The following is a 23,775-nucleotide window of genomic DNA, read 5'->3' as shown; positions in this document are numbered from 1 at the left end:
AACAAGTTATTTTAAACTATCAGAGATGCCTCTGAGAGTAGGAACTGAGAGGAGGAAGTAGAGCAGTAGACTTGGTTTTTGTCTACTTGGCCAATTAGAACCATTTGATTTCTATATCTACATGTATTACTTTGATGAAAATTAAAATTAAATTTAAACTGTAACACTAAGAGTGATTAAAAAAAGATTAGTTGGTGGTAGTGGAAGGATGGCCTCAACTGGACAACTGGGGAAAATAAGAGGTCAACAGTGTTGCTGGAGGATCCCAGATCTACTGATTGACTCTGATGGCAGTTATAAAACTCTGGAATCAGCAATGAAAAGACATATTTATTCAACAATCTAAGCATATACTAAACACAGTGCAGTATAAAAGCTCTGTAGGAGGCTAAAAATACTAAGTAGAAAGATATCCCATGAAAAAAGTATATGATTATCTGTGAACATATAAGGAAGGGGGGAAAAAACCTACCAACATTATACTAATCTTATTCAGAAAACGTAAAAAAAGGAAACATTTCTTTTTATGAGGCCAATGTAACCTTGATGGCAAGACGCCAACAAGTACATTATAAGAAAGGAAAATTATGGGGTAATCTTTCTAATGAACACAGATGTAAACATCTTAAACAAAACATTAGCAAATCAAATTCAGCAATATATAAAAGGGATAATGTATCATATCAAGTTTGATTTATTCTAGCAAACTAAGAACAGAAGAGAATTTCCTTAATCTGCTTTTTAAAAGTTATCTACGGAAAAACCTTGGCAAACATAAAACCTAATCAAGAAGTATTGAATGCTTCCCCCAAATCATGAAAAACAAAAACAAAATGAAACAAAAAAAATCTAAGGATTCTATTATTTTATTCAATATTGTACTGGGGGGTCCCAGTCAGTGTAATAAGGCAACAAAGAAAAAGGACTGGAAAAGAAAAAATAAAACTCTCCCCATCTGTAGACAAATGATTCTGTAACACAGAAAATTCTAATTTAGCAAGGTCCCTGGGAACAAGCACAATGTACCAGACTGGGGAAGAAGGGAAAAACTGTATTTCTATATTCCAGCCACAACCAGAAAATGAAATATTAAATATTCAGACTACTCTTTATTACCAGCATTCAAAAGCATTAAATACCAAGGAATAATTCCAATGAAACACAGGCAAGACCTCTACACAGAAAACTACAAAACACTGAGGGAAATTAAAGTTCTAAATAAATAAGGGATATACCATGTTCATGGTTTAGAATCTAGACTAATATTATAAAGATAACAATTCTCCCTAAATTGATCTATAAATTCAAAGCAAACCAGAAAGAATTCTAGTAGGTTTTTGCTTTTTGGTGGAAGAGGCTGATCCTAAAATGTATATGGAAATGCAAAGTGTCAACACTAGCCACGGTAATCTTAAGGAAATACTAAGAAGAAATACTAAAGATGTACACTGCGAGATAAATTTGTTATAAAGTTTTATTAATTAAAACAATACTATGTAAGACAAAGTGACCAAGGGACGATTAGAGTCCAGACACAAAGTTACACTAATATAATCACTTCATTTATAACGAAGGTGACAGGAGAGAACAGCAGGGAAAGATGGTCTTCTCAAAAGAAACAGTGTTGAATCAAATAGTAACGTGGAAAATAAAATATAACTTAACCCCTGTCTCACACCATACACAAAAATAAATTCCAAATGGATTAGAGATCTAAAATAAGAAAAGTTAAACAAAAACATTTTAGGAAAAAACACAAGAAAGTATCTCTGTGACTATGCAGAAGTCAAAGATTTCTTAAATATAACATAAAAGGCACTAATCATAAAGGGAAAAATTAATAAACTTTACTACAATAAAAATAACTTCTTTTTCATCTAAAGACACCACTGGGAGAGTGAAAAGGTAAATCACAAACTGAAAGATTTATGTAATACATATCTTTCTCTATAGAGAAAGTATGAAGGCATACCAAAAATTATTAAAGAAGACTTATAAATGGAAGGATACCCCACAGTCATGAATGAAAAGACTGAATTCCTTAAACATAACAATTCTCCACCAATATGTATGTAATTTGATAATGGATTAACATCCTGAATAAAGAATTTCTAGAAATCAGCAATAGGAAAATGGGCAGAAACTACGAATTGCAATTCACATATGAAATATGAATGACCAATAAATTAACCTCAAATTCAAATAGAGAAATGCATACTTTATTAACAATGAGATATACCTCTACAACTATTGGATTGGTAAAAACTCAGAAGTCTAAAAGTACCAAGTACTGGAGGAGAAGCTCATATACTTCTATATATGCTAAACTGTGGGTATTCTAAACTGATATAATCACTTTGGAGAGCAATCTGAATAGATATATTCAAGTTGAATATATACATACCACATTAGACAGCAATCCCACTACTAAGTTTAGGCCACAGAGAAATATTCAAATATGTACATAAGAATAAACACTGCGGCACTGCTTTTAATGGCAAAAAATTGGAAATAGCAGTTTAGATAGCAGAATAGAGAAACTGTAGAATGATCATACGATGAAATACTATTTAGCATTGAAAATAACTGACATAGATTTGTGGATCAACAGGGGTCATCTCAAAACCATGATATATCTGAAAAAAGCAAGTGACAAAAGAATACATGAGACTACTTATACTAATTTTAAAAAGTGAAAAGAAGTTTAAATGTGTGCGTGTACATGGTAAAAAATACACAGAGAGAGCGAGAGAGAGCGAGCAAGAGAGAGAAAGCAAAACATGCATGGCAAAGAAACACATCAAGTTACCTCTGAGGAAAGAGGGAGGAAAACAGAACAGGGGAGGGATACACAAGGGCTTCAAATTCTCCCTAATGTGTTTTTTTTATTCACGAGAGAGAAGGAAGAAGGAAGGTTCAAAAGAAAATATGGCCGAACACTAAGATTTTTTTTTTAACATCTTTATTGGAGTATAATTGCTTTACAATGGTGTCTTACTTTCTGCTTTATAACAATCAGTTATACATATACATATGTCCCCATATCTCCTCCCTATTGCGTCTCCCTCCCTCCCACCCTCCCTATCCCAGCCCTCTAGGTGGTCACAAAGCACTGAGCTGATCTCCCTGAGCTATGCAGCTGCTTCCCACTAGCTATCTATTTTACGTTTGGTAGTGCATATATGTCCATGCCATTCTCTCACTTTGTCCCAGCTTACCCTTCCCCCTCCCCATGTCCTCAAGTCCATTCTCTAGAAGGTCAGCATCTTTATTCCTGTCCTGCCCCTAGGTTCTTCTGACCATTTTTTTTTTTTAGATTCCATATATATGTGTTAGCATACGGTATTTGTTTTTCTCTTTCTGACTTACTTCACTCTGTATGACAGTCTCTAGGTCCATCCACCTCACTACAAATAACTCAGTTTTGTTTCTTTTTATGGCTGAGTAATATTCCATTGTATATATGTGCCACATCTTCTTTATCCATTCCTCTGTCGATGCACACTTAGGTTGCTTCCATGGCCTGGCTATTGTAAACAGACCTGCAATGAACGCTGCGGTACATGACTCTTTTTGAATTATGGTTTTCTCAGGGTATATGCCCAGTAGTGGGATTGCAGGGTCATATGGTAGTTCTATTTTTAGTTTCTTAAGGAACCTCCATACTGTTCTCCATAGTGGCTGTATCAATTTACATTCCCATCAACAGTGCAAGAGGGTTCCCTTTTCTCCACACCCTCTCCAGCATTTATTGTTTCTAGATTTTTTGATGATGGCCATTCTGACTGGTGTGAGATGATATCTCATTTTGATTTTCATTTCTCTAATGATTAATGATGTTGAGCATTCTTTCATGTGTTTGTTGGCCATCTGTGTATCTTCTTTGGAGAAATGTCTATTTAGGTCTTTTGCCCATTTTTGGATTGGGCTGTTTGTTCTTTTGTGATATTGAGCTGCATGAGGTGCTTGTATGTTTTGGAGATTAATCCTTTGTCAGCTGCTTGGCTTGCACATATTTTCTCCCATGCTGAGGGTTGTCTTTTTGTCTTGTTTATGGTTTCCTTTGCTGTGCAAAAGCTGTTAAGTTTCATTAGGTTCCATTTGTTTATTTTTGTTTTTATTTCCATTTCTCTACGAAGTGGGTCAAAACGGATCTTGCTGTGATTTATGTCATAGAGTGTTCTGCCTGTGTTTTCCTCTAACAGTTTGATGGTGTCTCGTATTCATATAGGTCTTTAATCCAGTTTGAGTTTATTTTTGTGTATGGTGTTAGGGAGTGTTCTAATTTCATTCTTTTACATGTAGCTGGTCCAGTTTTCCCAGCAGCACTTACTGAAGAGACTGTCTTTTTTCCACTGTATATTCTTGCCTCCTTTAGCAAACATAAGGTGACGATATGTGTGTGGGTTTATCAGTGAAACTGGCCTGTAGATTTCTTTGTGACATCTTTGTCTGGTTTTGGTATCAGGGTGATGGTGGCCTCGTAGAATGAGTTTCTGAGTGTTCCTCCCTCTGCTATATTTTAGAAGAGTTTGAGAAGGACAGGTGTTAGCTCTTCTCTAATGTTTGATAGAATTCGCCTGTGAAGCCATCTGGTCCTGGGCTTTTGTTTGTTGGAAGATTTTTTAATCACAGTTTCAATTTCAGTGCTTGTGATTGGTCTGTTCATATTTTCTATTTCTTCCAGGTGCAGGCTCAGAAGGTTGTGCATTTCTAAGAATTTATCCATTTCTTCCAGGTTGTCCATTTTATTGGCATAGAGTTGCTTTGTAGTAATCTCTCATGATCCTTTGTATTTCTGCAGTGTCAGTTGTTACTTCTCCTTTTTCATTTCTAATTCTATTGATTTGAGTCTTCTCCCATTTTTTCCTGATGAGTCTGGCTAATGGTTTATCAATTTGGTTTATCTTCTCAAAGAACCAGCTTTTAGTTTTATTGATCTTTGCTATCGTTTTCTTCATTTCTTTTCCATTTATTTCTGATCTGATCTTTATGATTTCTTTCCTTCTGCTAACTTTGGGGTTTTCTGTTCTTTCTCTAATTGCTTTAGGTGTAAGGTTAGGTTGTTTATTTGAGATGTTTCTTGTTTCTTAAGGTAGGATTGTATTGCCATAAACTTCCCTCTTAGGACTGCTTCTGCTGCATCCCATAGGTTTTGGGTCATTGTATTTTCATTGTCATTTGTTTCTAGGTATATTTTGATTTCCTCTTTGATTTCTTCAGTGATCTCTTGGTTATTAAGTAGTGTGTTGTTTAGCCTCCAGGTGTTTGTATTTTTTACAGATTTTTTCCTGTAACTGATATCTAGCCTCATAGCATTGTGGTCGGAAAAGATACTTGATACAATTTCAATTTTCTTAAATTTACCAAGGCTTGATCTGTGACCCAAGATATGATCTATCCTGGAGAATGTTCCATGAGCACTTGAGAAGAATGTGTATTCTGTTGTTTTTGTATGGAATGTCCTATAAATATCAATAAAGTCTATCTTGTTTAATGTATCATTTAAAGCTTGTGTTTCCTTATTTATTTTCATTTTGGATGATCTGTCCATTGGTGAAAGTGGGGTGTTAAAGTCCCCTACTATGATTGTGTTATTGTCGAGTTCCCCTTTTACGGCTGTTAGTATTTGTTCTTATGTATTGAGGTGCTCCTATGTTGGGTACATAAATATTTACAATTGTTGTATCTTCTTTTTGGATTGATCCCTTGATCATTATGTAGTGTCCTTCTTTGTCTCTTGTAATAGTCTTTGTTTTAAAGTCCATTTTGTCTGATATGAGAATTGCTACTCCAGCTTTCTTTTGATTTCCATTTGCATGGAATATCTTTTTCCATCCCCTCACTTTCAGTCTGTATTTGCCCCTCAGTCTCAAGTGGGTCTCTTGTAGACAGCATATATATGGGTCTTGTTTTTGTATCCATTCCGCCAGTCTGTGTCTTCTGGTTGGAGCATTTAATCCATTTACATTTAAGGTAATTATCTATATGTATGTTCCTCTTACCATTTTCTTAATTGTTTTGGGTTTATTATTGTAGGTCTTTTCCTTCTCTTGTGTTTCCTGCCTAGAGAAGTTCCTTTAGCATTTGTTGTAAAGCTCGTATGGTGGTGCTGAACTCTCTCAGCTTTTGCTTGTCTGTAAAGGTTTTAGTTTCTCCGTCAAATCTGAATGAGATCCTTGCTGGGTAGAGTAATCTTGGTTTTAGGTTTTTCCCTTTCATCACTTTAAATATGTCCTGCCACTCCCTTCTGGCTTCCAGAGTTTCTATTGAAAGATCAGCTGTTAACTTTATGGGGATTCCCTTATGTGTTATTTGTTGAAACACTAAGATTTGACAAAGATGGATGGCAGAAATTCTACACTTTCTGTATGCTGGAACCATTTCATAATTAAGGGTGGAAAAACAAACAATAAAACATGAATAGACAAAAAAAGAAGCATTTATAACGATAGTCTTTTGTTTACAAGCAGCTCATGCAGCTCAGTATCAAAACAACAAACAACCCAATCCAAAACTGGGCAGAAGACCTAAATAGACATTTCTCTAAAGAAGATATACAGATTGCCAACAAACACATGAAAGAATGCTCAACATCACTAATCATTAGGGAAATGCAAATCAAAACTACAATGAGGTATCACCTCACACCAGTCAGAATGGCCATTATCAAAAACTCTACAAACAATAAATGCTGGAGAGGGTGTGGAGAAAAGGGAACCCTCCTGCACTGCTGGTGGGAATGTAAATTGATACAGCCACTATGGAGAACAGTATGGAGGTTCCTTAAGAAACTAAAAATAGAACTACCATATGACCCAGCAATCCCACTACTGGGCATATACCCTGAAAAAACTATAAATCAAAAAGAGACATGTACCACAATGTTCACTGCAGCTCTATTTACTATAACCAGGACATGGAATCAACCTAAGTGTCCATAGACAGATGAATGGATAAAGAAGATGTGGCACATATATACAATGGAATATTACTCAGCCATAAGAAGAAACGAAATTGAGTTATTTGTAGTGAGGTGGATGGACCTAAAGTCTGTCATACAGAGTGAACTAAGTTAGAAAGAGAAAAACAAATATTGTATGGTAACACACATATATGGAATCTAAAAAAAAAAAAAAAGGTTATGAAGACCATAGGGGCAGGACAGGAATAATGACACATATGTAGAGAATGGACCTGAGGACATGGGGAGGGGGAAGGGTAAACTGGGACGAAGTGAGAGAGTGGCATGGACTAATACATACTACCAAACGTAAAATAGATAGCTAGTGGGAAGCAGCTGCATAGCACAGGGAGATCAGTTCGGTGCTTTGTGACCACCTAGAGGGGTGGGATAGGGAGGGTGGGAATGAGACACAAGAGGGAGGAGATATGGGGATATATGTATATGTATAGCTGATTCACTTTGTTATAAAGCAGAAACTAAGACACCATTGTAAAGCAATTATACTCCAATAAAGATGTTTTAAAAATAAATAATGATAGTGTTTTGGATTTTCTTTTTTTATTTGCTAAACTGTCTTTAATAAACGTGCCGCTTTTATAACAAAAAATAAACATCATAAACGAAGAGAAAAAGAGAAAAGGAAAGAAGGGGGAAAACCCACATTAAATACTAGAAAAAGTTATAACACTGATATAATAAATAACTGTCATACACACGAGAGGGGATATAAGAGATACAGGTGATCAGGTAAGGGAAAGAACATACTATGCAAGGTGGGTGCATACACACGCAAAGTGAGTGCATGACTGTTTGGAATCAAAGAAGGCATAATGGAAGGGAGGCATTTGAACCTGAAAAGACAGAATTTCTTAAAATTTTAAACAAGTTACACATATATGCAAAAATATAAAACTTAAATGATACAGAAATAAATACTCTTAACATATTAGTATGCTAACCTTACATACCTTTCTCAAGGTTTATGTGTTTGCATATTTCTCAAGGAATATACAAAAATACATACCTATATTTTTGTTAATAGTATACATATTGTCTGTGTGTGTGTGTGTGTGTGTGTGTGTGTGTGTGGTACACACATTTTTGGAGGCAATTTGCCAGTATATATAGTATATAGTTTGTGTGTGTATGTGTATTTATATGTGTGTGGGTGTAAAATATAGTTTTAAATTTGAAATAAAACTAAATCTTAATAAACATTACTATACAACTTAATTTTTAAAATCATCCTTCTATGTCAGTACACACAGATCTTCTGAATGACTGTAATAATTACTGAATGATTGTAATATTTCATACCCTTGATATACTAGAATGTATTTCTCTGTGATAGACTATTACAAATAATGCTCAGCAAACACCGTTGTACAACAGGGTCAGTGTTTCTGTAAGACAGCTATACGGAAGAGAAATTTACCAGCAAATGGCCCTCCAAAAAGGTTCTACCAATTTCCACTTCTACAAAAGTGTATGAGAGCATGCCATTTTCTACCATTCTGGCCAATGTTGGGAATAATCAACACCATATTTTATGACTCTGATAGATATAAATAGTGTATTATTTTAATTTCATTTTCCTGATCGCTAGTGAGACCACACAGAGTATTTGGACTTCAGAAATTGGGGGTAGGGGAATAAACATGATTGTAAAGAGAGGACCACAGAGAAATGAGAAAGTAAAAAGTATATTTGAAGACAAATTATTTCATTAAAACACACCAGGAATCTTAAGATCATTTGAGCTTGAGGATGAGTTTGTGAAAGGAAAATACCAACTTAAGCATGCAACCAGACTTTTTTTCTTCAGGTTCTAAGAGTACCCTGAAGGGTTTTTTTTACTATAGTTAGTGACATGATTAGAAACCATGCTTCAGAAATTAATTTAGAAACAGTGTGTAAACTTTCAGGGGGGAAAAATCAGCAGGCAGGAGACTAATCATAGGCTAGAATTCAGGCCAGAGATAAGACAAAGTAGAGCAGAAGAATTAGAAAAGGAGAAGAGATGCATTAGAAACATATTATTTACGGAGCCCAAATCAAGAAAATTCGCAAGTTATTACATAAAAATGGAGTAATCATGTTGATGGTTAAAGAAAAAGTGCTTCCCAACCAACTTGATGCTGACTATTCTTAGTAAATAAAACTGTAAAGAAATGTGTACAAAAATAATACAATAGAAGGAAAATACAAATGCTATTGGTGAATCATCTCAATAACTCAAATCAAAATAAGGAAACACATTTCTTGGGTACCTGAGAGATCACTGCTTTCAATTCGCCGGAGATCTGAATCAGCCCAAAAGAGTTTGCCCAATCTGCTATCAAGAGCTAAAGCAATTGGTTTACTTAAGCCACTGAAAAAGAGGACCTCCCGTTCTGTTCCATCTAAAGCAGCTCGTTCAATTTTGGGAGACCTTTCCTGAAGATTGGTAAAATACATATACCTGAAGAGAAAGGAGGAAACTATAAGTTTACCAAAGTAAGAAATCACACAAAATGAGAATACTGCTGTTGATTAAGACAAAAGGAAGTAAAATAATATTTTTAAATCTTATTTTAAATGTTTTAAAACATATGTTTTGAAGGTCATGGGATATATTAATTTCAATAATAGTAACAAAGGGTGCACAGAAGTTCTTAGGGAGTTAACTTTAAGGAATTAATAAAACAAAGTGTTAGATACAGGCAGCCTTATGCTTTTGGAACAATACAATATAATAAATAAAATAGCAGTAATCAGAGAGATCTGGACACAAAATTTTAACTTTCTTCTCTATTAGTCTATTTCATAACTGAAAATAAGTCATATATGAATCATTTCTTATATTTAACTTCTATAGTTCATCTCTTTCCTATAACTCCTTTGAAGTAAGCTACTTTCCCTGCTGAATTCCTTATCATTCATTCAGATTCAAGTAAGTATAATTTATTAAATGCAAAGCTCTATATTAAATGAAAGAAGGCATATTAGTTCTTATCATTAAAGAACCTAAAATCTAGTAGAAAACATAAGACTGAAAAACAAGTATAAGGTAAAGTGGAAAGGACTAAGTATAACTAGAGAGGTACAGACATAGAGCGGTGGGTATTTGAGAGAGGAGAATGTCACATCTGGCTGGGGGTGGGGCAGATCAAGGGAAACTTCACGGAGGATGTTACAGTTCAAACAGTCCTGGAGGTATGGGTAGAAATTAGAATTAAAGCAGTAGTGACTAAGGAAGGAAATTCTAGACAGTAAAATCAGAGAAAGCAAGAATATACATGGGCTGAAAAGGAAGGCTGATGAGGGTTTCAGATGCCACCTTAGTAACATACCCTTTTTCTGGGTTTACCACAATGGCTCGAGGTCTGTCTTGCTCGCCTTTTAACACCACTCCAATCGATCTCCCATCTAATCTTGTTACATTAATGACATTGGTGGCCTCGCAAGTCCAATAGATGTAGCGGCTATAAATATCAATGCTGAGGTCATAGGGCTGTATTTCTAGGTTCTGATTCGGAACTGAGCTCACAACCACTGTAAAGCCCTAAGGGAAGAAAAAGAAACACACACAGAAAATTGGATTCCAAGCCAGACAGCTCCGAGGAGACCACTCACAATACTTATACTTACGTGGTCACACACCTGAGAAGGAACTCTCAAGTCTCAAGCGACATTTCTTAGTGAACATTTCAAATGTTCCCTTTGGTTATTACAACATAGAGCAGTAGAGCGAGCTGAGGCCACACTGGTTGCTCTAAGAAGCTGATAGTGCACTGATCAGAAATGAGAGTGAGAAGGTGGCAGCTGTCCCTGTAAACCAGAGACAACTGCGGCTAGGACCACACTCCAGAAATACCTCTAAAGCAGTGGTGCTCAACCAGTGGCGATTCTGCATTTGCAAACGCCTCCACCAGGGGCACTGGCCAATGTCTGGAGACTTTTCTTTTTTTTTTTTTTTTGCGGTACGCAGGCCTCCCACTGCTGTGGCCTCTCCCGCTGCAGAGCACAGGCTCAGCGGCCATGGCTCACGGGCCCAGCCGCTCCATGCGGGATCCTCCCCGGACCGGGGCAGGAACCGCGCCCCCTGCATCGTCAGGCGGACCCTCAACCACTGCGCCACCAGGGAAGCCCTGGAGCCATTTTTGATTGTCACGCCTATGAGACTGTAACTGGCTTCTAGTGGGGAGAGGCCAGGGATGCTGCTAAATATCCTATGACGTACACGTCAGACCTCCACACAGAGAATTATCCAGCCGAAAATGTCAACAGTGCGGAAGCTGAGAAACTGCTCTAGAGACAATAGCAATTAGGGCTACAAACCACATCTATCAGTCATGTCCTTCTCTAATCCTCAAATCTACCCCCCCACAAATTTTCTTTTAAACAAAGCCAAGCAAAAAGAGAGGCTTTGTTCATCTGTTTTATCTGAATAAATTATATTTTATTTACTCGGCATCTCTGAGGTAACACTCCTTAATAAGGCTATCTCATTTATTTGCTATGTCCTCAGCTGTATAACAACAGCTATAATTTCTATCAACTAGTTATCAGCCTATTGGTCCTGGCCTACACTGTGTGAAGTGCATCTGTAGTATACCGCTACAACTATACCCCTAAATGATCCTCGGCGGCCCTAAATACACTATCTCCTTGCTCTTGTCAGACAAGACACGAAAAATAAGTAATCTAATCTCCCTAAATTTTAATGCATTAAAAATGCAACTTAACATTACTGTTAAAAGGAAAATGACGAATAATTATTTATAGTAATCCCGGTCTAATACTGCTTGGACACAGAAAGAAAGCAAAGAATTATGGACAGTGGTATGTAAATCATGACTAGAATGTAAGCACAGATAAGACATGTTGATAATATTTTCATTCCTATACCATAGTCACCAAATAATAGTTACCAAAACAAAAACAAAAAAGATTAGACTAATGATAACATATCCTAGATGTAATTTTACTGAGACTGTGTTTTATGTTTCCCATCCTCTGAACCTTTCAAATAATAGTTAACTAGTAATAGAACTATTATTTATTGAGTGCCCACTGTGTGGTAATGGGCTATGTGCTGTTACATTCCTTTCAGCTAAAAAGTTCATAAGAATCCTAGTGAGTGACAAAGCTGAGATCAGAACCAAGTGTGTATTTGATTTCAAAGTTTCCAACACTCCATGTAAATGGAATTAAAAAAAAAACTATATAAATGATACAGGTGGCACTGACAGTCATACTAATATATGAGCATAAGTTATTTTAATACAACACAATCTTCATTCTAACAGAATTATCAAACAATTGTTTACTCAAATATCATTAGGAGGGAAAAAAGCTGCTAGGTTCAGAATTTCAGTTTTACACACACACACACACACACACACACACACACAAGCGGAGTCAAGACTTCAGTAAAATAGGATGGTTGGCTGGTCCAATTACTAGGCAGAAGAACTGGATTTTGAATGCAGCCCTGAATTACCTGGCTGCCATCTTCTTGTGCTTTTCGGATCATGTTTTGTCGTGAGTCAATCCAATAGAGTTGCTTGTCCAGTGGGTCATAGTCAATGGCCCGGACATTCCGAAGGCTGTGGATAGGAAGGATGATGTCAGGGCTCTGCTGTTCATCAATCACCATGCGGTTGATGGCGCTCTTTTGACTGAAGAGCAGGAAAGTAGTTGGAGCTTAAAGAAAGAGAAAAGTAAATAGGAAACATAGTTACCCTAAGTCTTGTATCACTCAAAGATTTGATCAGCCTGTTGTCTGTATCTCATACGAAACAGACATGTATGTTGAAAAGGTAAGGTTGAGATAAAACCCTTTGGAATGCCTCCAGAAACTCTCTTAGAGGTAACACTGATCGGCACTCTGGTTACCAAACCAGTTATGAATTTACCCCATGATAACAGCCAACTAGCCACTTTTTCTCTGTCTTGTCCACAGCGGTATCATAGGACACTTGATTTTAATGAAGCATTTAACAGAGATAGACAAAATTCTCCTGTCTGCCAAGTAAATAATCCTAACTCCTCCATAACCAATTCTTGTAGGTGGAAGGAAGCCTGGGTCTCCACAGGTCAAAGAAGAAACTTCAAGATTGGTTTTAGTCTCACTTCTCACACTATTTAGTCACTTGATCTTAACTAAGGCCCTAAACCTCTCTGAGTCAAAATCTACTCAACTCTAAAATAAGGTCATAGCTATGTTGTCCTGCTCATTGAGTTGCTATAAAAATTTTACAACATATGTGTAAATACTTTAAAAACTGTAAGGCATTATGGCAATTATACCTCAACAAAAAATTGTAAGGCATTATGTAAATGTCAAGTAAAAATAACTACTGTTTATTATTATCAGTAGTAGCAGTAATAAACTTGGTATTAGTAGGATTCAAACCAACCCTCAGTGGTTGCAGATATAGGCTTAATATTTTGCATAGTGGGTTGCAAGGAGAGGGAGCCAGTAAAAAAAAAAAAAAAACACACTTAAGTTGATGTCCTAAATTTATGAAATGGGAAAATGCAACAGAGACAACATTTCCCTTTCCCAGGGACTAGGCCTCTGCATCTCTAATCTAGAAAAGGATAGCATCCGGCAGTGCTACCAAAAACTTCAAAGTCTAATAGCATTTTTAAAATCTTCATTTAAAATATATGTAAAAATTCTGTAATTACACGTTGCTTAGTCACCACCTAAATCCAGGAGAATTTTGTCCTTCTCAGGGGTATAAACATAAATGGCCAAGACAGAACTCCCTGCTTTATTTCCCCTTAAACCCATTCTTCACAGCTCCATTATTTGTGGTTCCCTGGCTGACTTTACATTTACACCCAAATGTATACTGGCTTAAATCCCAAAGAAATTCACTGGTTCTCACAAAGAAACTTGGTATTCACAACACTGAAATTCGGCTTTGAGTTCCTCACTGGCTAAAAGTCCATACCTAGCTTGGAAGATTTAGAAAGTATTCCAATGATCCCACTGGAACTCTCCATTACCTGGAGTCCATAACATATTGATTTAACAACTTTCAGTAATTTTAGTAGAACCCATGCCTTAAGCAGTAAGAATACAGGTCACAACAGAGTAGTTAACAAGTTTCCCATCTTTTTTTTTTTTAAAGAATTATTTTTTTGGCAGTACTACATTCTTGTAAATCAAGACAATAGAAAAAAAAAGTTCTGAATTCTAAATTTCCAACAAAATAAGCACCGCTTATACTAAGACATACAATGAAACTTAGAAGACAGACCCCACAGTTTTAGGTGTCAACTTCTCCTGCCTGGGAAATAATCAAATATATATTTGGCTCCAAGTATGTTTCACTGGGTACTTTTTTTTTTTGAGTCAAGTTTTAACCTTTAATAAGATTCCACAATTAGGTGTTCTAGAAATGTAGATTAAGACAAAGCCAAATATGGCTCCAAATAAATGCTTGTTTCAAAGTCTGTGGATGACATTAATAATTACAGCTGGCTAAATATTTCTAAGAGGAAGCTAATGTTTTGACCTATTTACAAAAGTGACAAAGAATATGCACGTTTGTAAACCTCAATCCATCCTAATTTATGTAACCTCTAGCCACCACTCCCTCATCTCCTGCAGAATGCTTTCAAAACTGTCCTATGAGGCTGTCTCTGTTTTGCATTCCCACAACGAAGACAGCCAGCCACACGCAGAAGCTGGAGGAGGATGTAGGAGGAAGCTCTTCAGCTCTCCTTTGAAGACACAAGTGTTCACCCAAAGCTGAAAGAAAGGCATTACTCTGGTGTAAGAACAGCATAAATGACAAGGCCAAGCCCACCATGTCTGACTGTGCCATTTGTGCATTGCGCCAAAGGCGCCAAGTAGGGACTGAAGTCCAGTCCACACTTCATTAGCCAAGTCAAGCACCTATGCAGCTGCATCTGCCCAGAGGAAACATCTTCTCCCAATTTGCACAAAGGTTCCATAGAGGCCAACCACTTCAGTACTGAACAAGGGATTACACAATTTGGCCTCCTCTCTGACTTAATTTCTATTCACTGTGTTCCAGAGACACTGGCCTCCTAGGTGTTCCTCTAATATGCCAAACATGCTTCCCCCTAGGGCCCCTGCATTTGCTATTCCCTTTTGCTTGACAGGTCTTCTCCCAGATATCCAGCATAGCTCATTTTCTCACCTCCTTCAGTTCCGGACATAGTGTCACTTTTATAGTCAGGACTTCTCTCATGACCCTATTTAACACTGTGATCCTCTTACCCACCCTTTCTTGCTCTTAATTTTCTCCATAACACTCATCTCCATCTAACTCCTGACAGAGTTTACTCATTTAGTTCATTATCTGTCCCACTGAAATGTAAGCTCCATGAGGGCAGGGATTAATGTCTATTTTATTCAGTGCTACATTCTTCACTGGCTCAAATGATGCCCAGTGTGGATTAGGTGTTCAGTAAATATTCACTGAAAGAATAAATGAGTAAACAAATGAAGAAACAAGCATGAGATGATGATAACTAAGGACAGCCCTGTAGCCATGATTTTGAAAGTAAGGAAATAAAATTATTTCAGAAAACTGGGAAAGAAAAGAAACAAGCATTTATTTAGGAACTCCAAGATGTCACACATCATACCAGATGTCATCCAATTCCCCAGATTACTCCATTTTATAGGTGAGCAAACTCAGAACGGTTAAGTAATTTCTAAAGAAAGGCTCAGAAAGGTTAAGTAATTTTCCCCAGGTCACAAAGCTGCTGCTGAATGGAAGAGCACATGTTTTTCCAAATCCTGTCCTGCTTCTTCATTCTTCTATTTAACGATGATTTCTTGAATGACTACTATTTACCGAACACTTTTTTAGGCACCTAAGATACATCAGTGGAAAAACAGGAAAAAAATGCTGCTTCATGGAGTTTATATCCCAGTAAACAGATAACAAGTAATAAGCATAATAAAGAGGCTATAGTATATAAATAACAGAGTGTATAAATTATACAGTATATCAGAGAGTGATTAAGTGTCACAGGAAAAAGAAAAATGGCAGGTAAGGGGCACTGGCAATGTTAGATAGGGTGGAAGGATGACTTGCAATTTTAAATCGGGCAGATCAGGTCTCACTGTGGAGGTCACAATTAAGCAATGACTTGGAGGTGAAGTATATCCATGCAAATATCTGCAGGAAGAACATTCCAAGTAGAGGAAATAAGCAGTATAACAGTCCTGAAGTAGGAGTAACTGGCATATTTGAAAACAGCAATGAGGCTGGTGTGGCTGCCATGGAGAGAGCAAGAGAGAGAATGGTAAAAGCTGAGGTTAGAGAAGCAAAGCGGGGGGGGGTGTGTGTGTGTGTGCGAAATGTGGGGTACAGATCATGCAGGAACTTGTAGGCCATTATAAGAACTAGGTTTTCACTCTGTGTGAAATGGGAGGTTTTGAGCAGAGTAACAACATGATCTGATTTAGCTTTTGAAACACAGGTCTAGGAGTAAATTACACAATGTTAGAAAACTTTTTGAGGGCAAGTACTTTGTGTTAAACTTCTCTTGTAATCTGCTTTGGAATCTAATACATCTGTGCACAAATATTAAATAGTACTCATTATAAAAAGAACACGCAACAGGAAGCCTCTTGAAACACTGCCAATCATCTCAGAAAGAGCCAAAGACAGACATTAGGGACACTCAGCACTGATTTCTCAAGACCTTCACTCACCAACTAGCACACACTGGTAAAATCAGCCCAAACAATAATGACCTCAAAAGGTCTTTCCCTATTCTTCTGTCTCCAACACTTATTACCCCCATTTTCTCCTTCCAAAGTTAAACTTCTTAAAAAAGATGTCTACATAACACATACACTACCAGCCCTTTTCTCCATTCACTTGTTGATCTATTCCCATCTTTCACCATTACCTCCCTGAAATTACTTTTCTCAGGGTTACTAATAACCACCTCATCCAAATATCCAATGGATACTATTTTAGGCCTCACCTTACTCAACCTGTCAACAGCATTAACACAGTTCTATTTTCAAACAATCTTCTCTCTTGTCTTCTGTGTCACTATCTTCTCCTGGTTCTCCTCTGGCCCTTCTCGCTGCTGCTTTTCTGCGTCCACTGCGAGCTTTCTCTCCTCAACCAGAGTTCCTGAGGTTACCAGACCCCTTCTTTTCGCCACACTAGAGTTTGCAAACTATGGCCCACAAGGTAAATCTGGCCTGCTGCCTGTTTTTATAATAAAGTTTATCAGAATTGAGCCACATTTTAAAAATGTAACATCTATGGCTGCTATCACACTGAAATGTTCAGAGCTGAATAGATGTGAGAGAGACTATAGGATTCACAAGCCTAAATATTTACTCTCTGGCTTCTTAAAGAAAAAGTTTGCTGACCCCAGGTCTATACCTTCTCCCTAAGTACCTATTTTAAATACATGCTGGCATTTCTAAAATTAATACCTCTAACATCTCCCTGAGCTATGGATTCTTCTATACAATTTCTTTCTTTCTTTCTTTTCCTTCCTTCCTTCCTTTCTTTTCTTTCCTTTCTTTCTTCCTTCTTCCCTCCCTCCCTCCCTCCTTCCTTCCTTCCTTTCTTTCTTTCTATCTTCCTATCTATCGATCTAACTATGGCTGCATTGGGTCTCTGTTGATCGACTGATCTATCTATCTATGGCTGCGTTGGGTCTCTGTTGATCGATCTATCTATCTATCTATCTATCTATCTATCTATCTATCTATCTAAGGCTGCGTTGGGTCTCCGTTGCTGCACACAGGCTTTCTCTAGTTGCAGTGAGTGAGGGCTACTGTTCATTGCGGTGCGCAGGCTTCTCACTGCGGTGGCCTATCTTGTTGCAGAGCACGGGCTTTAGGCACGCGGGCTCTAGAGCGCAGGCTCAGGAGTTGTGGCTCGCGGGCTCTAGAGCGCAGGCTCAGGAGTTGTGGCTCACGGGCTCTAGAGCGCAGGCTCAGGAGTTGTGGCTCACGGGCTTAGTTGCTCCGCGGCATGTGGGATCTTCCCGGACCAGGGCTCGAACCCATGTCCCCTGCATTGGCAGGCGGATTCTTAACCACTGCACCACCAGGGAAGTCCCTACAATTACCTATTTAATAGTTCTATTTCCCATAGGAAAATCAATACAAACCTAAAATTATTTTTTAATTCTTTTTGAAAACGAATCCTCCCCATTTACTATCTACTTAACTGCTCACACCAAAAATCTACGAGTCATCCTTGCTTCCTCCCTCTTATTCTTCCTCATATACAACTCATTAACAAGTTCTGTTCATTCTAGTTTCAAAATATACCTTGAACCCATCAACGTCTCTCCATCACGACGGCCACCAGCCCCGTCTAAGTCGACCTGCATTATAACAAGAGTCTGACTGCCCTGCAACCACTTGATTTTCCTCCTCAAATCCATTCTCCACAGCAATCGAATCATGTTATTATATCTTATTCAATTTTCATAGCAACCCTACAAGTTAATTACTATTATTATTCCCATTGTACAAATGAGAAAAAATAAGGCTTAAAAAATGTATGTGACTTGCTTTGGTAAAACACAAAACTTACATGTGACAGAGATGCCAAATCATTAAACTATAAACTGATGTTCTTTCCTTTTCAGAACTGAAGTCTTGTGTCAGAACAGACTAGATCCTTTCCTATGTGACCTCTTATACTTTCAGGCACAGAATAAGGTAATTTCAATAGTTCACTATATCCAATATCCTACAGCAATTTTGTTACCTTCTAACTTAGTGAACTACCCTACTTCTCTCCCACGAATCTACTTTTTCTGATCTATTTATCATATCTACCAATTTGTTCTTGTCTATCCACCAAGACATGGGCATTCACGCACACCTAAATCGTAAATCAGGACTCCCCAAGCCAACCATCTTTTGTGGCACACTGTGTTTTGGTGTTCTCAGCACTGTATGTGTGTGTGTGTCTGTGTGCATGTGAATCTGAGAAGAGCTGGTAACATCAGCTAGAAGTGGCGACCACTCACTATGTTCAGAGCATGTGCTCTTTAGTTTTCCTTCCCCATCTATTTACTGTTTCATACTGAGCTAAATTTACTCATAGCATTTTCTGCCTGGCCTCTTACACACTTAAATTCTTCATCTTTAGCCTATTCTATGAACTTCAAAGGACAAGGAGATCGTATTTTGTAGATTCTCTTTGTTGTACTGTTTGTACTGTTCTTCCCTTCCTTTATCATGAATAAATATGTATAGCACACATATGTGCTGTCTGCTGTCTCTCAAAGAAGCTATGCACATTTTTCAATACATATTTAATCCCCAAGGATAAAAGACTTACTTTTTCTATAGTATCAATTCTTCCATAACATCAACTAGTTAGCACCAAACAAAAGTAACAAAAACTTGCATTTTTCCACATTTAGTCCTTCCCTTTTATTAAACAAATGATCAACTCTGGACCTCTACAACTTTTTATTCTAGAAAGAACATGAACTACAGTGTTTTCAAAATCCTGCTTTCTCCTCTAATTCTAGATTGCTTTGCGGGGGGGAATGCAGCTTACCACTACAAGTCCTGTTGTCAGCATTAAGAGAGTAGTGGGCAGGGCATCCACAAACAAAACCTCCAACTGGCACTGCCAAGCAGAGGTGGGAGCAGTGCCCATTGCTGGAAGCACACTCATTCCACCCTGCCTGCCGAGAGGAGTGAAACACGAGGATGTCCATCACATAATCCAAATGGCCCTGGATGATGGTGCGGTTTTGGCCACTGGTTTTGTTGGCACGCTCGATGCTGCGTCGGCTCCAGTCCGTCCAGTAGATGTAATCTTGGTACTGAGTTAAGCCAAACGGATGAGGCAAGTCATCTGCTATAACCTCACGGTTGAGTCCTGTTTTCAGAAAGGCAGTAGAAAGGGGAGAAGCAGAGAGATGAAATATGTGAGAATGTAAGTCTTGTTGGCAAAAATAAAATAAAATGTTAACATATAAAACATTACTTTTGTAAGCAATTTAAAACAGAAGAATTCCTTTAAAAGCAATTCTTAAACCAGACTGGTCCTCTGAAATCAACCCACCTGCAGTCTGACCCCATGCCTCAAACTAATATTCTTGCTACAAATCACTGAGTTTTTTTAAACTCCTGTAAATGGTCTATTTTGATTGTGGTCTTATATTCCCTCCATAAAGGTCTATAGTTCAACTATTTTTCCTTCCAAAAAAGGATGAAAATGCACATATTGTATTTTACCAGTACAAAAGGTCACTTCAGGAATACCCAGGGTGTTATAAATTCCATTATAAGCCCAACAGTAATGAAATTTCCACATATTAAAGAGATATGAATCCAAGTACCTAGCCCACTGTTAATAAATAGGATACAGTGTGAGACAGAGGAAAAACCTAGACATTCATATGAAGTTTTATTAATAGTATCTAACCTATGGTAAACAGCAGCCACTGACTTTTGCACAGAAAGGATTATATACTGTCTGAACAAAAAGGAGTACAGCTTACCAAGCATATTTGAAGATTCTATTAAGTTGGTGTCCAGGTCTGTCCAATAAAGCCTCCTTTTAGCATAATCAATAGTTAGGCCATTTGCTCGCCCCACATTTGGAACTAACGTAGTACGTTCACTTCCATCCATGGCAGCTCTGTCTATCTTAGGCTTTCCACCCCATTCAGTCCAATACATAAATCTAAATTCAAAACAGTGGATACTTAACATTTCATTTTTGACTACTTGGGAGAAAGGATCATATTCATGCACAGTAACTAAATGAATTTAAAGAAAATATACATTAAGTCAAGGAAATTGGTAAAGCAAAATCATAGCTATAATTTTTTTCAAGAATACTGGCAGCCTCAGCTAAATATTTTTTCTCATATCCTAAAAAGGAAGTGAGTCAGCTTTCCTTAGTCTTTCCAATGAATTTGTTCCATCCAAAACCTAGGAACTGGAAACAAACCAATGATTTCCTTATTGCAGCACTGCATTTATAAAACTAATATTCAAGAAGTTAGCAAAGAATTAAAGCTCTGGTCTCAGAACCTGATTCACTTCAGAACAAAATATATGTATTTCTGAATACAAGTAATTCGAATTTTTAAACTTCTTTTCAATTTGTGTCATCAACTCTCCCCCAAACTAAGTTGCAGCAGTACATCAAGGGTAAAAATTAATAGCCTTTAACTGAAATTTAAAAGCAAAGTTTGAAAACGTATTTGGTCACATGGTCCAAGGTAACATACTGCGACGTGTAAGAGCAACGAACCACCCCTTAATGTGTCAGCTGGTCAGTGAACACTATTACTACAACCCCTGTGAAATTTTAGAACACTCTTTTGCTTTTGTTGTACTCTTTTGAGTTCTTCACCTTAACCTTAGAGCAGCTCAACAGTATAGGTTTTTTACACATGAGGAGGCCAAGGCACTAAAAGTGTGACTGATTTGTCTGATGTCTTCAAGCCAGTCATATGGCAGCGCTGGAACTAGAAGCTAATCCTTAGCCAAATGCCCTTTCAGCTGAACTAGTAGTGCTAGTTTCAAGACACTCTGAATACTGGGAGTAGGAATGTTCTCCACGTGCCAGGTCTCATCAAATACCCATGGCAGACATTCACTCATCAGTCTGTTAGCTGATGGTTGATTTGGTAGCAATGTATGAACATGGTTTTCTGAAAACTGAAGTTGTCTCGGTCTTTGTTTGCATTTGTACTTGTCAGCTGACAGGTACGTGCACACCCCAAGAGCCCAAGAGAAAACAACTGTGGGAGAAATTTCACAGTTGCCAGCAGCCACATAAACTAGAGTACTTCGTCCCAACTACTAAATATCTGTCTGGTAACTAATGTTTAGAATAAAAATCACCATAACCCAATCACAACATGTCAGCACAGAGGGGGTGCTTTCAGTATGACCTTCTTAACTACATGGCTAACAAGCTAACCATGGAACTGACTGATTCAGGGAAACTATTTTTCATTACGGCTATAGTAAATATGTTTGTATGTTCACACTGTTAACTTCTGCTTTTTAAAATGGAGTTATTCTTCACATTTCAGATTTCTTAGATGCTGGCTTTTTAAAATTTGCTAAATCATGTAAGAAGGATCATCTACCGTTGAAAAACATGTCACGTTGTAAAAAAAATAGTTTATCAGAAAGTTCACTGTTTAATATCAAAGTTTCCCCAAGTTTATAATAATAATCAAACTAATTGTCCATTTTTGAATTAACAAACATTCTAGAATGGAGCTTGTAAAATGCAGTTATTTCCTAGCACACATTATTTCAGTGGGTTTACTTTCATAGGTTTGGAATCTGGTGTAACTTGGGAGAGAGTGCAAGCAAATACAGACTTGATGACACCTTTAAAAAGGCTGTCTACTTAGTATATAAGTATGATCATTAATATTTAATTATTAATCCATTTCACTTTTTTTTTTTTTTTTTTTTTTTGTGGTACGCGGGCCTCTCACTGTTGTGGCCTCTCCCGTTGCGGAGCACAGGCTCCAGACGCACAGCCTCAGCAGCCATGGCTCACAGGCCCAGCCGCTCCACGGCATGTGGGATCTTCCCGGACCGGGGCACGAACCCGCGCCCCCTGCATCGGCAGGCGGACTCCCAACCACTGTGCCACCAGGGAAGCTCTCACTAATCTTTTTCACCCAATGTTAATGATGACAAAAGTCAAATTTAGCTAATAATTATTAATTCTAAATCAGTGAAATCTCAACTAATGGTTTTAAGATAAAGCCTGTCTATGGTTGACTTGTCAAGTTCCTAATAAGCATTATTTAAGACATCAAGAATATAATCCATAACTTGGCCATGAACAATGCAGTTGCAAAGAATGCATACAAAAAGCTGTTTACCCTTCAGCGGGGTCCAGTGCAAGAGCTCTGGGACTATCTAGGTCTTTCCACACCAAAACTTGTCGGTGCTGCCCGTCCAACTTTGATACCTCAATTCGATTTGTTCCTGTGTCTGCCCAGTACAAGTTCTTCCCAAGCCAGTCTACTGCCATGCCTTCTGGATAATCTAAGCCAAATTCTACCACATGTTCCAGTGCACTGCCATTCATAAAGGCTCTGCTGATGGTCTGCAAAAATAAGATTAACAAAAAAGTCACAGGGCTTAAGTACAAAACACCATCCAGAAGGAATGTATGGTTTGTTTTTCGATGGGTGGGAGGATCCAGAAGAGCCAGAGGCATAGTTTCTCAATACAATTCACATATTTTATGAGCAAAGAAAAAAAATGATGTCAACCTCTAATAAATGCAACTGTGACCTCAAGTTTTATTGCCAATTCAGGGAGAAAGTTTTGAAATTTTTAAGGACCAGAAATTTATTCTAGTAGAACAGTGGAATGACTATTCTTGTAAAATTTATTAGTAATCAAGTGAAAGAGACGTGACCAGAATGTTGTAGACTTTTAACTGGTAGTCAGTTTCCTGAGGGTATTTGAGAGTAGGCCATGTCACCGTGTCAACCGAAGATCTCAACAACCTTATATTGATACCATATAGAAGTGCATGTGACTATTATCATACCATTACCACTGTAGCTTTGAATCCCCTAAAAATTAAAACCGTCATAATTCAAGCTATTAATAATAGCTGCTACTTCATGGCAAGTACTATCCTAAGTACTTTGTGTACATATATTTTCTGAAGTAATCCTTACAACAGCCCTGCAAGATAGACATTATCGCTATTTTCAAGATGAGGAAACTTACAAGTCCACACAATAAAAGCCAAGATAAAGCATTTATTCACTCATTTAACAGATTTTACTGAACACCATTAGAATCCAACTCTGGCTCTAAC

At 37.6% G+C, this 23,775-nt stretch overlaps 1 protein-coding gene across 5 annotated transcripts in view; it reads right to left on the bottom strand.

Moving 5' to 3' along the window:
* LRP6 (LDL receptor related protein 6) overlaps positions 1 to 23,775 on the bottom strand; it is a 178,399-nt gene that overhangs the window by 26,113 nt on the left and 128,511 nt on the right. For all 5 annotated transcript variants that reach the window (XR_009543590.1, XR_009543589.1, XR_009543591.1 and 2 more), the window contains 6 exons: positions 22,820 to 23,046; positions 20,456 to 20,640; positions 19,504 to 19,830; positions 12,453 to 12,655; positions 10,300 to 10,511; positions 9,238 to 9,428 (listed from right to left, as the gene is read on the bottom strand). Coding sequence is in view for 2 of the 5 variants with exons in the window: in XM_060166871.1 (XP_060022854.1) it covers positions 9,238 to 9,428; positions 10,300 to 10,511; positions 12,453 to 12,655; positions 19,504 to 19,830; positions 20,456 to 20,640; positions 22,820 to 23,046 (1,345 nt within the window). In the remaining 3 variants the exon portion in view is untranslated. The remainder of the gene's footprint in view (positions 1 to 9,237; positions 9,429 to 10,299; positions 10,512 to 12,452; positions 12,656 to 19,503; positions 19,831 to 20,455; positions 20,641 to 22,819; positions 23,047 to 23,775) is intronic.

This window comes from Lagenorhynchus albirostris, chromosome 11, assembly GCF_949774975.1.
Source record: "Lagenorhynchus albirostris chromosome 11, mLagAlb1.1, whole genome shotgun sequence".
NCBI lineage: Eukaryota > Metazoa > Chordata > Mammalia > Artiodactyla > Delphinidae > Lagenorhynchus > Lagenorhynchus albirostris.
Note: the sequence above shows the minus strand (reverse complement) of the source record. Positions and strands in the feature narration are given on the sequence as shown.